Genomic DNA, 17,831 nt, shown 5'->3' on the forward strand with positions numbered 1-17,831 from the left:
GGTGTCAGATTTTAAAAAGGCTTTACGGCGAAAGCATACCATGCGATTATCTGAGGACAGCACCCCATCAAACAAACACATGACAATCATATTTCAACCCGCCAGGCGCGACACAAAACTCAGAAATAATGATATAATTAATTTCTTACCTTTGAAGATCTTCTTCTGTTGGCACTCCAAAATGTCCCATAAACGTCACAAATTGTCCTTTTGTTCGATAATGTCCTCGTTTATATCCATAAAAACTCAGTTTAGCTGGCGCGCATCAGTCAATAATCCACTCAGTTTCCCTCCGTCAAAATGCATACAAAATGAATCCCAAACATTACTAATAAACTTTCCAATCGAATCAAACAATGTTTATAATCAATCTTTAGGTATCCTAATACGCAAATAAACAATACAATTTAAGACGGAGATTCGTTATTGTCTTTACCGGAGATAAACAACAAAGAACGTGCTTTCCTCCACGCGCTTGGAATCGCTAAAGCCAAAATGGGAGCCACCTAGAAAAACTACAATTTCTGGGTCATTGTTCTAAAAACCAGACTGAAACTCTTTCTAAAGACTGTTGACATGTAGTGGAAGCCCTATGAGCTGCAATTTGGGAGGACTTGGGCTTATAATTAAAGAATCAATCCATTGAAAACAGTGGTAAGCTGAATTGTTTTGGGGGGGGGGGTGGTTTGTCCTCGGGGTTTCGCCTGCCATATCAGTTATGTTATACTCACAAACATAATTTTAACCGTTTTAGAAACTTTAGAGTGTTTTCTATCTAAATCCAATTATATGCATATCCTAGCTTCTGGGCCTGAGAAAGAGGCAGTTTACTTTGGGCCCGCTTTTCATCCGGACGTGAAAATACTGCCCCCTATCCCAAAGAAGTTATGGGACCTTTCACATCTCCTCTTTAGAGTCATCAACTTCTTTGTATAAAAGTGGTATTGTCTGTGAGAGAAAAACAAAAACACTACTAGACATTCATGGGAAATCATTGTGTACTGTCTGTATTCTTACTGTAGCAGCATGGTGTAGAGTATATCCCACAGACACACATTAGCTAGCTAGCTACAACACACAGGTATAGTTACTCCAATACTAATAATTTATGAGTCATAAAGCCAAAGTCATTCCTTTTCTCTCCGCCATCATCAAAAAAAAATCCAGTTTAGCTAACTAGCTAGACCGTCAGAATACAGTACATTTTAGGTATAGGAAACACAGCTAGCTAGCTAGATAGTTAACTTGGCTAGCAGTGGTACTAGCAAGCCCGGTTATGGACAAATCAATCACCAAATTGTACTGTACTGAACTACACTGCCTTATGTAAAAAGAAAGGTTACAGTATATTGCTAGCTAACTACTGACAGAAAAACAACTTACTAATTTGTCATTTGCCCTCCCGAGTCCTGGTACAGCTTGTGTAGACTGCCACCACTCCTTGCTGGTCTCACAATTATTTTGCTCTCTACTTACTTACTTACTTTATTGTCCCCATGGGGAAATTTTGTTGCAGTGTCATGTACACATTTAAAGTGGCGTTAAATACAAAACAAGATTGACAATACAACTTTCAATAACAGTCACGCACCAATAAAATAAATAATAATAGTAAGAAATAAGAAATAAAACATTTAAAACATTTAAAACAAAGACTAGCCTGCTGGCCTTACGGGGTCAATGGGAACATTTGCCCGAGCTATTTAAGAGGGATATCACACCTGGCACAAATGATTGTCTCGTTCTATTTTTCCTGCTGAGGGGTGCCCTATACCTGCGCCCAGAGGGGAGTAATTCAAAGTCCAGGTACAGGGGGTGACTTGGGTCTCTGTCTCAATTCCTCCTCAGTGTATTCCGGCTCAAATAAATAGGGCTGTATCTTCCTATGTAAAAAAATGTGTTGTCGGTCAGCTCTTCTTGGAAAGAGGACTCATCAGAAGAAGTCATTGTAGCTAATTATTTCGCAATCTCGGATAGATAGTGCACAGTAACAAAGCTTTGGTGAACCTGTAAACTAGTACCTCCCCTATTTTGAAAAGCCTGCCTTTGATGGTGGGAACAAGGAAGTAGGGCTCCCGTCAGGCTGTAGTCTTTACAAAGCCAGGGAAAATGAGTCAACCCAGATATCCTGCAATGTCCTGACAGATAGGAACATCGGCTCTATTGAACAAGGGCAACCCAATATCTACTCGCTGCTAATGTGGCCACAATAATTGTTAGAAAACATGACTCCATTCATTTTTAGATAAGACAGCAGGCTCAATCAACAAATGCCATCATTGGTTGAACTCTCCCGGTACGAAAATTCTAAAATACAGCTATAGTGCATAAGTATGTCTAAAACACCCTCTCATCAATTAGAAATATATAGGAAGACTGGAAAAACACCCCAAATAGTGTCTAGCGGTGAACTTTTCTGGTCCTCTTGCCTACCTCTCCTCCATTCTCCCCATTATTTTTATCTGCCACTCCCCTCCATCATCATTTATCTGCATTAAGTCAATTTTCTCACTGGCCTGATGGCTCTCAGATGAAGCGACTATTGGGGTATGAACCAAATGAAGACTGAAATACCATTTCCTGGTTGCTACACTTAGTTTTCTTTAGCTATCGCTCAGTGCTGCTGAGTGATGTATGTTGTTGTTGTTGTTTTCTAATTTGATCATATTGATGTGTCAACTTGTATTCAATCAGCAGATTTTCTTAGAGTTCCTACCTATATTTCTCATCGAAAGCCATTCATTTCACTGTTATTCCTCCTGAATAAATATCGTACAAAGATAGAAATAGAAAGGAAGACAACAAGATGAAGGGAGCGAGAAAAAGGTAAGAGAGAGAAGTCCCTTGGGTAACATATGACCTCCATCATGGCCATACGCCATGACTCTCATTGGCTCTTCTCTGAGCGATGCATTCTTTGCAGGAAAGTCAAGAGGTAATCTTTCGCTCTCATTCCTTCCCTCTCTCAATACCTATCTCCATTTAACATAGTGATGGTGTAGTGGGGGCCTTTGGGAGGCTACAATGACAGACAGGCACCACGTCTACCTGTCTCTGCTTTATTTGAGGAGATATGATTCCGGCGATGAGGGTTTGGAGCTTTTCAAAACAAAAGTTATGCTAAGGTTGTTTATCAATCAATCAATAAAATGTATTTATAGAGCCCTTTTTACAACAGCAGTTGTCACAAAGTGCTTATACAGAAACCGAGCCTAAAACCCCAGAGAGCAAGCAATGCAGATGTAGAGGCACAGTGATTAAGAAAAACTCCCTAGAAAAGGTGGGACCAAGAAAGAAACCTAGAGAGGTACCAGGCTCTGTTTGGTGGCCAGTCCTCTTCTGGTTGTGCCAGGTGAAGTTTATAAGAGTACATGGCCATTAAAACTTCTTATGGCTGCAATCCCGTTAACGGGATGATATGGCAACAGCCAGTGAAAGTGCAGGGCGCCAAATTCAAACAACAGAAATCTCATAAATAAAATTCCTCAAACATACATATATCTTATACTATTTTAAAGGTAATCTTGTTGTTAATCCCACCAAGTGTCCGATTTCAAATAGGCTTTACAGCGAAAGCACCACAAACGATTATGTTAGGTCACCGCAAAATCACAGAAAAACACAGTCATTTTTCCAGCCAAAGACAGGAGTCACAAAAAGCAGAAATAGAGATAAAGTTAATCACTAACCTTTGATGATCTTCCTCAGATGACACTCATAGGACTTCATGTTACACAATACATATATGTTTTGTTCGATAAAGTTCATATTTATATCCAAAAACCTCAGTTTACATTGGCGCCATGTTCAGAAATGCCTCCAAAATATCCGGAGAAATTGCAGAGCCACGTCAAATAACATAAATACTCATCATAAACTTTGATGAAAGATACATGTTTTACATAGAATTACAGATACACTTGTTCTGAATGCAACCGCTGTGTCAGATTTCAAAAAGCTTTACGGCAAAAGCACAATATTCAATAATCTGAGAACAGCGTTCAGCCACAAAAGGAAGCCATACAGTTACCCGCCAAATTGTGCAGTCAACAAAACTCATAAAAAGCATTATAAATCTTCACTTACCTTTGCTGATCTTTGTCGGAATGCACTCCTAGGACTCCCACTTCCACAAGAAATGTTAGTTTTGTTCAGTAATGTCCATAATTTATGTCCAAATAGCTATTTTTGTTAGCGTGTTGGGTAAACAAATCCAAAGTCAGGAAGCGCGTTCACTAAAAGCAGACGAAATGTCCAAAAGTTCCATAACAGTCAGTAGAAACATGTCAAACGATGTATTGAATCAAACTTTAGAATGTTTTTAACATAAATCTTCAGTAACGTTCCAACCAGAGAATTACATTAACTTCAGATGTGCGATGGAACAGAGCTCCCTCATGTGAACGCGCATGGTCAGAGCATGGTCAGGTCATGATAGACCTGACTAATTCCTGTCTCTTTCGGCCCCACTTCACAGTAGAGGCATCAGACACGGTTCTACAGACTGTTGACATCTAGTGGAAGCCGTAGGAAGTGCAAACTCATCCATATCCCACTGTGTATTCAATAGGGGCTTGGTTGAAAATCGACCAACCTCAGAATTCCCACTTCCTGTTTTGATTTTTTCTCAGGTTTTTGCCTGCCATATGAGTTCTGTTATACTCACAGACATCATTCAAACAGTTTTTGAAACTTCAGAGTGTTTTCTATCCAGTACTAATAATAATATGCATATATTAGCAACTGGGACTGAGGAGCAGGCCATTTACTATGGGCACCTCTGGGCACCTTTCATCCAAGCTACTCAATACTGCCCCTGCAGCCATAAGAAGTTTTAAGGGTCAAATAATAATCACAGTCATTGTAGAGGCTTCAAGAGAGACAACAGGAGTGAATGTCAGTTGGCTTTTCATAGCCAGGCATTTAGAGGTCGAGACAGAACAGCAGCAACTGGGTCAGCAGCATGAGCAGGTGGACTAGGGATGGGGACAGCCAGGAGTCGTCAGGCCAGGTAGTCCCTGAGGCATGGTCCTAGGGCTCAGATCCTCCGGGACAGGAGTGAGTGAGTGAGTGAGTGAGTGAGTGAGTGAGTGAGTGAGTGAGTGAGTGAGTGAGTGAGTGAGTGAGTGAGTATATCTAAGCTCACACAGGACACCAGATAAGACAGGATAATTATACAAGATATAAAAGGCTGACCCTTGCCCCCCGCCACATAGACCATTGCAGCATAGATACAGGAGACTGAGACTGGGGGGGGGGGGGGGGGGGGGGGGGGGGTTGGGGGACACTGTGGCCAAGTCCAAATTTAGCACCCAGACAGGGACAACCAGGCAGGATATAACCCCACCCACTTTGGCAAAGCACAGCCCCCACACCCCTAAAGGGATCTCAACAGGCTTACTACCCTGAGACAAGGCCGAGTATAGCCCACAAAGATCTCCCCACTGCAGGAGCCCGAGGACAGGAAGGATGGAAGAGCGCGAGCAAGCCAGTGACTCAGCCCCTGTAATAGGGTCAGAGGCAGAGAATCCCAGTGGAGAAAGGGGAGCCGGCCAGGCAGAGACAGCAAGGGTGGTTCGTCATGCCAGTGCCTTGCCATTCGCCTTCACAACCCTAGCCTAGACTACACTCAGTCATAGGACCTACTGAAAAGATGAGTCTTCAGTAAAGACTTAAAGGTTTACATCGATCGGCACACAATTCATACAAATGTAGCTCGCCTCCAGCTGTTTGCTTTGAAATTCTAGGAATAATAAGTAGGCCTGCGTCTTGTGGACGTAGCGTACGTGTAGGTAGGTACTGCAGAACCAAATTGGCGAGATAGGTAGGAGCAAGCCCATGTAATGCTTTGTAGGTTAGCAGTAAAACCTTGAAATATTCCCTAGCCTTAACAGGAAGCCAGTGTAGGGAGGCTAGCACTGGGGTAATATGATCAACATTTGTTGGTTGTAGTCAAGTTTCTATCAGCAGTATTTAACAATAGCTGGAATTTATTTAGTGCCTTAACCGGGTAGCCAGAAAGTAGAGCGTAATCTTGAAGTGACAAAAACAGAGTTTAGCTTTTCTGCATCAAATTTGGACAAAACATTTCAGATTTTTGCAATGTTACATAGATGAAAAAAGGCTGCTCTTGTTCATCGAAGGAGAGATCAGGGTCCAGAGTAACACCAAGGTCCTTAATTTATATTTGAGATGACTGTACAACCATATAGATCTGTTGTACAACCACCAGCAGATCTCTTTCAACATAAGAATGCCCACTACAGGAAGTAGCTCTTTCAGTAGTTTAATGATCATTATCTTTTAGTTGAAGAAGTTCATGAATTCATCACTGCTGAAGTGAAGTGAACGCCAACCTCACTAGGGGAATGCTGCTTTATATTTAGCTTTGCGATAGTATACATTTTTTGGGGGGGATTTTTTCTATTCTCCTCAATCAGGTTGGAAAAAAAGGCTGTTCAGGCAGCAGTGAGGGCTTTTTGATATTGCACAATATTGCACGATATATTGCACGATACCAACGATTCCAACTAGTCTTTCCAGGCTATTTGGAAGACTTCCAATTTTCTGGAAGCTTTCTTCAGGGCTCGGGTATTTTCTTAATGCCAGGGAGATAGCTGTTTGTGACATTTTTTTTTTGCTGTGTGACTGCATTTAGGGTATTATGCAAGGTTAAGTTTAGATCCTCGGTTAGGCTGTTAAGTGATTTTTGTACTCTGACATCCTTGAGTAGGTGGAGGGGGTCTGGAAGGGCATCAAGGAATCTTTGGGTCTTCCGAGAATTTGTAGCACGGCTTTTGATAATCCTTGGTTGGAGTATAAGCAAATTATTTGTTGCGATTGCAAACGTAATAGATGGTGGTATGATAGTCCAGAATTATGAGGAAAAACATTCTGATTCAGTAAATCTATTCCACGGGACAAAACTAGATCCAGGGTATGATTTTGGCAATGCGTAGGTCCCGAGACATGTTGGATAAAACTCTATGATGGCTCTGAAAGCCTTTTGTCTGTGGAGTTCTTCATGTGAATATTGAAGTCATGAAAAAATTTAATATTTTCTGCCATGACTACAGGGTCAGATAGGATTTTGGGGAACTCAGTGAGGAATGCTGTACCAGGAGGCCTGTAAACAGTAGCTATAAAAAGGGATTGGGTAGGCTGCATAGATTTCATGACTAGAACCTCAGAAAATGAAATTTGCTGTCAAAAATGGTAGCAACACCTCCGCCTTTGTGGAATGCACGGAGGATATGGTCACTAGTGTAACCAGGAGGACAGGCCTCATTTAACTCAGTAAATTCATCAGGCTTAAGCAATGTTTCAGACAGGTCAATCACATCACGTTTATGATTAGTTCATTGACTATGACTGACTTGTAAGTGAGGGATCTAACATTATTAAGTAGTCCTATTTTGAGTTGTTAGGTATTATACATCTTTTCGGCAAAATTACGGGGATGGAGGAGGTCTTTATTCCAGGGGTGTGGGATAAGACTTCAGCCACCGTCCTTTCATTCCATTTAGAGGACAAGTTCACTTACTTTAAACAAAATCAAATTTTTATGTAAATAGCATGTTATAGAGGTGTCCAGGAACATTTGGGGGAATTTCACAAGGTTTTGAAAAACTTAGCCAACCAGCAATAGACTTTCTCATGTTCGTTCTTCAGTTGAACGGGCAGAGCTAAAACATGAACAAAGCCTCCAGAAACACCTAAATACGTTATTTTAGAAACGACAATGCTCTCAATATAGTTATGCAGGTCTTTAGATGTTGTACACATGAAATTGTGTGATTTTGAATTTCATCCGCAATGTTATATTCCATTTTGTTGGACTCGAGCGCAACATTTCCGTGTGCGAGCATGCGCTGGCTTTCTCGTTCTCATTGTGGTGATACGAGAAAGCATGCACATGCTTGAACATGGAAATGCACAAGGAAGTCTATTGCTGTTGGGGTAAGTTTCTCAAAAAAAAAAAAAAAAATAGAGATTTGGTTAAAAAAAGTGAACTTGTCCTTTAAGAGAGACAAAGGCAACCATGGTGCTAAAAATATATACAGAAAGACCTCCCTACACACATACACACACTGAATAGCAGACTGAGAGGTAGACTGAGCGGTGTGGTCGATAAGGATTTTGGTGGTGTAATGGGGTGTCGATATGTAAACATCAGGCTTCTGGAGCTGACGGTGGAAATGGAGACTCCAAATAGTTCAAACAAGGGAAACTTTGTTTTAATGAGGCATTTTGGAGGGGACTGTGAAAGTGAACAGTATATTCCCTTGCTAACTTTGGAGGTGATGCTTGAGATTATTATGTCATTTTGAATGTAATTGTTAAAACATTTGAGTATTGTGGAGTTCTATTATGGATAGTTATGAACTAGATAAGCCTGCAGCTATCATATCAGTGTCAATAGCTGTCATATTCTGTAGCTGTCACAGTAACATTTACTTTCGAAGAAGAAGAAAATTAGGAAACCATTATTTATTATTTACTATTTTATTATCGTTATTTATTATTTTGTGTTTCTCTACTGTTCTTGAAATATGATCCTATAAATCAATGGCTCCCCTTATTATTTGTTCAATCTAGATCAAACTAAGTTATTCTGTGTTCATCTCTGTGCTGAGACACACACGCAAGTGCAATCTAAATATACTGTAAAGTGTTACAAATAAATACATTGAATATATTTTTTTTAAAAAGACATTACATCTTGTTACATTTTTACCTCCCTTATCTGTTATCTGCATGTTACAAAGGACATGTTTGTGTCTGAGGTCTTTCATATGACTTCTGTATGCAGAGATGTGTGTAGTAGAAGTGTTCCTCTTTAGTAAAGGGCCTGGAGAGAGTTATCTGTCCCCAGAGGACCTGCCCACTCATGGGGAAAATAGCTCCATGTGAAGCAGGGAGACAGCAGTGACATTAACACTCACACACACACACGAGGACCATATGAATACAGATATGTTAGACTAGATTGTTATTCATGAAAATACGAATGGCATTCCTAATGAAAACATGGTAGCTTGATACAACACCCCTTCCCACTCTCTCACACACCAAAAAAACATGCCCAGTCTTATTTAATTTCATTAGAAGGGTGTACATTGATATGTGTTTATGTTATAGAACAAACATTGTACTGTAATGGAGTTTAATAGACAATCTAATATTGATAGCAGCGTCCCAGCCACACACCAGATGAATTACCTATATAAGCACAGCAAGATGAATACCCTGTCTTTGAAAGTCAGAGAAGCATGCAGACTTTCTTTGTACAGTTATAAAATCTAAAGTATGAGTATGATTGTCCCCGGTTCTGAAGCGTAATCTGAAGGTCTGAGGCTGATCCATTAGAATGTAGCTTTGAAGGATAAAGAAACATACTCAGATAAAGTAACATAAAATCATCACTATCCCTTTGTTTGTACTTTCTATTTGGACATAGCGTTTGTACAGTCACAGAGTGTGTTCTGTCCTGAATGTATTGACATTGATCTAAATATGTTTGTGGTTTATGTTTAGGCTTACATTGTCGGTAATGACAGACAGATGCTTCCTCACAGAGTCCACATTACTGACATTGATCCTGATTTGTAAACTGCACAGTAGGCGTGTATAAACAAATGTGTTTACCCAAAGTATACTTTGATTGTAACAGTCTCACCATGCTTTGCATAAGCACTGATGCATACAGTTGAAGTCGGAAGTTTACATACACCTTAGCCAAATACATTTGAATTTAGTTTTTCAAAATTCCTGACATTTAATCCAAGTAAAAATTCCCTGTCTTAGGTCAGTTAGGATCACCACTTTATTGTAAGAATGTGAAATGTCAGAATAATAGTAGAGAGAATGATTTATTTCAGCTTTTGTTTCTTTCATCATGTTACCAGTGGGTCAGAAGTTTACAAACACTCAATTAGTATTTGGTAGCATTGCCTTTAAATTGTTTAACTTGGGTCAAACGTTTCGGATATTCTTCCACAAGCTTCCCACATTAAATTGGGTGAATTTGGGCCAATTCGTCTTGACAGAGCTGGTGTAACTGAGTCAGGTTGTTAGGCCTCCTTGCTCGCACACGCTTTTTCAGTTCTGCCCACACATTTTCTATAGGATTGAGGTCAGGGCTTTGTGATGGCCACTCCAATACCTTGACTTTGTTGTCCTTAAGCCATTTTGCCACAACTTTGGAAGTATGCTTGGGGTCATTGTCCATTTATTAGACCCATTTGCAACCAAGCTTAACTTCCTGACTGATGTCTTGAGATGTTGCTTCAATATATCCACATACTTTTCATTCCTCATGAAGCCATCTATTTTGTGAAGTGCACCAGTCCCTCGTGCAGCAAAGCACCCCCACAACATGATACTGCCACCCCGTGCTTCACAGTTGGGATGGTGTTCTTCGGCTTGCAAGCCTCCCCCATTTTCCTCCATACATAACGATGGTCATTATGGCCAAACAGTTCTATTTTTGTTTCATCAGACCAGAGAACATTTCTCCAACAAGTACGATCTTTGTCCCCATGTGCAGTTGCAAACCGTAGTCTGGCTTTTTTATGTTGGTTTTGGAGCAGTGGCTTCTTCCTTGCTGAGCGGACTTTCAGGTTATGTCAATATAGGACTCGTTTTTACTGTGGATATAGATACGTTTGTACCTGTTTCCTCCAGCATCTTCACAAGGTCCTTTGCTGTTGTTCTGGGATTGATTTGCACTTTTCGCACCAAAGTACGTTCATCTCTAGGAGACAGAACGTGTCTCCTTCCTGAGCGGTATGACGTCTGCGTGGTCCCATGGTGTTTATACTTGCATACTGTTGTTTGTACAGCTGAACGTGGTACCTTCAGGCATTTGGAAATTGCTCCCAAGGTTGATCCAGACTTGTGGAGGTCTACAATTATTTTTCTGAGGTCTTGGCTGATTTCTTTTGATTTTCCCATAATGTCAAGCAAAGAGGCACCGAGTTTGAAGGTAGGCCTTGAAATACATCCACAGGCACACTTCCAATTGTCTCAAATGATGTCAATTAGCCTATCAGAAGCTTCTAAAGCCATGACATAATTTTATGGAATTTTCCAAGCTGTTGAAAGTCACAGTCAACTTAGTGTATGTAAACTTCTTACCCACTGGAATTGTGATACAGTGAATGATAAGTGAAATAATCTGTCTATAAACAATTGTTGGAAAAATTACTTGTGTCATGCACAAAGTAGATGTCCTAACCGACTTGCCAAAACTATAGTTTGTTAACAAGAAATTTGTGGAGTGGTTGAAAAACGAGTTTTAATGACTCCAACCTAAGTGTATGTAAACTTCCACCTTCAACTGTACACTGCATGAAAACCCTGGCTTTTCAAACTACATAGATGTTGTTTTTTTATCTCTTTCGAACTCAACAAATCATGTTCAATTCGAGAGAAAATGAAAGAAGGGATGAGCAAGGGAGCACTCAATATTTCATAACACTATCAGTCTTCAATGTTCAGAGTTGGGCTTGTGATGAAATCCCCAAGTCTTAAAATAACCCATGGAGTTTGGTTCAGGATTTTGATATCCCATTCCTCTTTCTCGTTCTCCTCTCCTGTGTTACCGATGTCCTTCATTGTACATGGAAGTTGTAAGGTCTCCTGCACTGGAAGGTCCACTCGGTTGCACAGGGTCTTACAACATCCTTCATAAATAATTCTAGACAATAGATAATATTCAGTGTAGGGTTTTGTGTCATATTAAAGCAGAGAACAAAGACTCCATTAAAGCACATAACAAAGACTTCATGATCTTTACTGACTTTTCATAGAAATGGGTTAGTTTGAATAGTGGACTACAGGGCATATTGCTAAAAGGGATTCACTTTGTGAAATAAAGCTGCTATAATGAGCCAATTCATTCATTCAAATGTCCTAGTCTTATAGAAAGTGGAAAACAGTTTGTGTTTGGAACAGACCAAACAAACCAAATATATTTTTTTTTGTATTAACATGATTTGAAATGGGCTGATAATTAAAGTGGGTTATATTACTTTTGAAACTATCTTTCCATTCTAATTTTGGCCCACCATTGTTGTAATAGCCTGTAGGCAGCAGGAAGGCTGTGCAGAGAGGACATGCTGCATGTGGATGACTGAGCTATGCTCTGTGTTTAGATACAGTCCTGGTGTCTGGCCTAAGGCCAGCTCTCTTGTCATGTCAGCTTGGTCCCCAGGCTAGTACCAAAGATGTGCCAGTTCTTTGTCCAGCTAGCAGCTGTGATTAAGAATTTAACAGGAAAGAAAAAGTTTTACTTCCCCAGTAAGGTGAAAAGGTAGCCAAAACAGAGTGATGGTTTTGATGCTGTAGCTGTATGACATGATTGGATTCAGTGAGGTGGTAAACTAATAGAATGTGTATTATGCTTTTATTTCCTGTCATCCTGTCAAACCAGAGAGATTCCAGGACAAACTGGCATTAATGGCTTTGTATTGGTTGCATAATGCATCATATTGCACTAGGTGAAGCACAGTGAAGGCACATGAGGACGTGAATTTGTTTGTGTGAAAGATTAGGGAAAAAAAGTACACACTGTAGATCTAACTATTACATTTCTCTCAGATAACTGTAATCATGTTTTTGTTTTATTTGTAACCCTTGCAGTGCATTGTCATTGTCACAACCTCCATTGTCATCATCATTATCATCACCATCAATGTCATCACCACCATCATCTCTAGTGAACAGCATCCATTGTCATATGTTGCTGAGTCCGTACTACCTCAGTATGGTTGCAAGTTGTGTGACTGATGCAGTATTTAGAAAGAGGACCCTGTTACCATGCTAGAGGCTGCACTTGTTGCCTTGGTGACCAGCTCATATATTTGCATGCAGGGTTGTGGAGTAAAGGATTACATGTAATCTGTTACATATAAGGGATTACAAAATAACGTTAACTGTAATCCGTTACGTTACCAGCAAAAATGTTGTAATCAGATTACAGATACTTTTGAAAAACTAGACGATTCATTTGAGGGTTACTTTTAAATTGAGAAAGGATGTTTGCGAAAATAAATCTCTGTTTTCTCAATGACTTTCAAATCAGCATTGAAAAAAGGCACAAATATAAGTTTTTTCCACCTGAGCGAATCAGACCACAAGTCAGAGACGATTATGATGACACACCAAATTTGTTTGATGGATCATGGGAAAAGAGCAGGAATATACTTTTGTCGGCTACAGTCCAAGCTATGTCTCCCAATGGTGCGACTGCTGTCGGCATCCAAAGATTATCCAATTTGAATAAACGCTTGGAGGTGGTGCAGTCTACGGCGATACGGATGTCACTTATTATTTAAATCTACATAAGGCATTGATGTGAATCACACTGCTGCTCTCTTATTTAGCTATTTGCGCCTTATGGGTTGTGGTTGTTGTGAATGGCTGTTCACAAATCTAAATGTGTATTTGATCCCAATAATGGTTGAATTCAAGAAGTTTAAACTGCCTATCAATCATTGTTTTTGAAACCAGTGGACAGCCAGTGAAAATGTGCTCTTGCAACAGCTGCATAGTGTGGATCCCAACCTATGGAATCAACTGGGGCTTTTATTGCTCAATCTAATTCATGCTGATAAAAAAATCCATAGGCCTAATAGAAGCATGCTCAAACTCGCCCACTTTTGATAGACTTATCAATATATATATATATATATATATATATATATATATATATATATATATATATATATATATATATATATATATATATATATATATATATATATATATATACTGTATATACAGTTGAAGTCGGAGGGTTACATACAATTAGGTTGGAGTCATTAAAACTTGTTTTTAAACCACTCCACAAATTTCTTGTTAACAAACTATAGTTTTGGCAAGTCGGTTAGGACATCTACTTTGTGCATGACACAATACATTTTTCAAACAATTGTTTACAGACCGAGTATTTCACCTATAATTCACTGTATCACAATTCCAGTGGGTCAGAAGTTTACATACACTAAGTTGACTGTGACTTTAAACAGCTTGGAAAATTCCAGAAAAGTATGTCATGGCTTTAGAAGCTTCTGATAGGCTAATTGACATAATTTGAGACAATTGGAAGTGTGCCTGTGGATGTATTTCAAGGCCTACCTTCAAACTCAGTGCCTCTTTGCTTGACATCATGGGAAAATCAAAAGAAAGCCAAGACCTCAGAAAAAAAATTGTAGACCTCCACAAGTCTGGTTCATCCTTGGGAGCAATTTCCAAATGCCTGAAGGTACCACGTTCAGCTGTACAAACAATAGTATGCAGGTATAAACACCATGGGACCACGCAGCCGTCATACCGCTCAGGAAGGAGACGCGTTCTGTCTCCTAGAGATGAACGTACTTTGGTGCGAAAAGTGCAAATCAATCCCAGAACAACAGCAAAGGACCCTGTGAAGATGCTGGAGGAAACAGGTACAAACTTATCTATATCCACAGTAAAACGAGTCCTATATCGACATAACCTGAAAGTCCGCTCAGCAAGGAAGAAGCCACTGCTCTGAAACCGACATAAAAATGCCAGACTACGGTTTGCAACTGCACATGGGGACAAAGATTGTACTTGTTGGAGAAATGTCCTCTGGTCTGATGAAACAAAAATAGAACTGTTCGGCCATAATGACCAACGTTATGTATGGAGGAAAATGGGGGACGCTTGCAAGCTGAAGAACACCATCCCAACCGTGAAGCACGGGGTGGCAGTATCATGTTGTGGGACTGGTGCACTTCACAAAATAGATGGCTTCACGAGGAATGAAAAGTACGTGGATATATTGAAGCAACATCTCAAGACATCAGTCAAGAAGTTAAAGCTTTGTCGCAAATGGGTCTTCTAAATGGACAATGACCCCAAGCATACTTCCAAAGTTGTGGCAAAATGGCTTAAGGACAACAAAGTCAAGGTATTGGAGTGGCCATCACAAAGCCCTGACCTCAATCCTATAGAAAATGTGTGGGAAAAACGGAAAAAGTGTGTGCGAGCAAGGAGGCCTACACACCTGACTCAGTTACACCAGCTCTGTCAGGAGGAATGGCCCAAAATTCACCCAACTTATTGTGGGAAGCTTGTGGAAGGCTACCCGAAACGTTTGACCCAAGTTAAACAATTTACAGGCAATGCTACCAAATACTAATTGAGTGTATGTAAACTTCTGACCCACTGGGAATGTGATGAAAGAAATTAAAGCTGAAATAAATCATTCTCTCTACTATTATTCTGACATTTCACATTCCTAAAATAAAGTGGTGATCCTAACTGACCTAAGACAGGGATATTTTTACTAGGATTAAATGTCAGGAATTGTGAAACTGAGTTTAAATGTATTTGGCTAAGGTGTATGTAAACGTCCTACTTCAACTGTATATATATATATATATCCATTGATTTTGAAGAATATAACGTAGAAATGCCTCATGAGCTTTGTTCAACTGTCACACTACATGAAAACACAAAATATAAGCTTGTTTTCTCCAATGTTTGTAAACATTGTAAATGTAAATGTCCGCTGTATAGCCTCATAACATGGTTAAAACAATAATTCTGATATCATGGATGGTCAGTCCTTGCACCCATAGATGTGTATTCGACCGTTTTGTTATTGTTTCTGTTCCATCTGTGGATTTGCCCTTTAAACAGCTTCATATTCATTAACAATATATCAAAGTGTCACCAACCGAAAGGTAAACAATAGGTCTATAGCAAATGTAGCATATGGCATAGCACTAGCATAGCACTTTTCAGTAGTGCTCAAAGCATGCCTTTCCATGAGCGCAGCATTTACTTTTCAACTCTAATCAATGAGCCCAACCAGTCCTCCATGACAACAACATCACAATCAACAGAGTAGGCCTGGATAATAAGTCCTTAGTTTTGGGGTTATGCTCAGGTAAAACAATTTGGCTAATCTATACTTCCATATTTCCAAGTCCTATTCTTGAAAATCAAGGGGTATAACATTTATTGGAATGACTGGAATTCTGATTGTAAAGATATAATTTAATTGTATTATTATATGTAGTATAAAGCAATGGGTTAGAGGAGCCTACATAACCAACCCATAAAGTACAATTTAACATCCATATATGGCCAGCTATGTAAACTTTAACATTGATTTATCTTGCAATAGATGTGGTTCAATTGGTAACATACATTTTTGTCCTCTTCTAATGCCCCTTAAGGGGAAAGTCATCTAAAAGTAACTAAATGTAATCAGATTACGTTACTGAGTTTGGGTAACCCGGAAGTTACGTTACTGATTACAATTTTGGACAGGTAACTAGTAACTGTAATGGATTACATTTAGAAAGTAACCTACCCACCCCTGTTTGCATGGCCAGTTCCCTGCATTTCTTAAAAGTGATTTTGTCTTGTGTGCCAACTATGGTGATTAGATTAGTCATCACACACCCCATTGAGTTTTCACTGAAATTAATAGATTGCTTAATTATATTGAAGATGCTCTCACTTTCCCATCCTCTCTCCCAGTTGGCGACTTGGGACTCAACTCGTGGGCTGAACGGTAGTCTAAAGGAGAGTCGGATAGAGAACGGCATGCAAGGAGTGACGGTCAAGGTGGTAACATTACTAGTAAGTGCTTACTCACTACCAACACTATACCAACTTGTCACTTGATGCTGCTATACTCTGTCTGGTCACCTTGTCACTTCCTGTGTAGGATTATAACATAATGTGAGATCTGGCTCTTCTTCTTCATCTGGCTCTGTGGATCTACTCCACCCTTACAGAAAAAAAACACATGTTCCAAAAACAAATATTTTAATGTGATCACATGATCTTAAGTCAAGTTAATGTGATAACATGTGACAACATGTAAAGCAACATGTGATAACACAACCTGGTCTCAGAGCATTTTATATGATTATTTATGTAAATACGAGAGACTCCAGTTAGTATATGTTACTTTTCATATGGTATGTTTTAATTTGTGGATGTCCATCACCCATTTCGTATGATATGTTACGAATTACACTTTGTATTACACTACCGGTCAAAAGTTTTAGAACACCTACTCATTCAAGGGTTTTTCTTTATTATTACTATTTTCTACATTGTAGAATAATAGTGAAGACATCAAAACTATGAAATAACACATATGGAATCATGTAGTAACCAAAAAAGGGTTTAACAAATCAAAATATAGTTTATATTTGAGATTCTTCAAATAGCCATCGTTTGCTTTGTTGAGTTTCGCACACTCTTGGCAATCGCTCAACCAGCTTCATCTGTGTCACGGATCCCCCCGGTACTGATGCTCATTCTGTTCACCAGTTCTGGAGGTCTACGTCACTGGCTTTCTAGGCTTCACTGAACGGGATTCATTATCATCAACCCCGGACTGTCTTGTCTGATTACACACCCCTGGTTCCCATTTCCCCTGATTAGTATGTTATTTTTGTGCCCTCTGTTCCCTCTGTCTTTGTTGGTTATTGTTCCCATGTCCGTTGGTGGTGTGAGTACCTATGTGTTGGTTCAGCTGTTATGCTGCGTGCTTTATATATTGTGCATTACGGGTATTGTGTCGTTCAACGAGGTTTACCCTCGCTCTTTTGTTTGGGTACAGCCCAGTGTTTTTGTATACGTGTTTGTTTTGAATGTATTAAAAAACCCTATTGTGTATTCCTGTGCCTGTCTCCAAAATCCTTTACACCAGTGTGACAACTTGGAATGCTTTTCCAACATTCTTGAAGGAGTTCCCACATATGCTGAGCACTTGTTGGCCGCTTTTCCTTCCCTCTGCGGTCCAACTCATCCCAAACCATCTCAATTTGGTT

At 39.7% G+C, this 17,831-nt stretch overlaps 1 protein-coding gene across 1 annotated transcript in view; it reads left to right on the top strand.

The window, feature by feature from the left end:
• The window catches only part of LOC120046575 (glutamate receptor ionotropic, delta-1-like), a 419,872-nt gene that overhangs the window by 356,864 nt on the left and 45,177 nt on the right, over positions 1-17,831 (top strand). The window contains exon 9 of the mRNA XM_038991931.1: positions 16,525-16,626. Within this exon, the coding sequence (XP_038847859.1) occupies positions 16,525-16,626 (102 nt within the window). The remainder of the gene's footprint in view (positions 1-16,524; positions 16,627-17,831) is intronic.

This window comes from Salvelinus namaycush, chromosome 4 (genome assembly GCF_016432855.1).
Source record: "Salvelinus namaycush isolate Seneca chromosome 4, SaNama_1.0, whole genome shotgun sequence".
In the NCBI taxonomy this organism is placed as follows: Eukaryota; Metazoa; Chordata; class Actinopteri; order Salmoniformes; family Salmonidae; genus Salvelinus; species Salvelinus namaycush.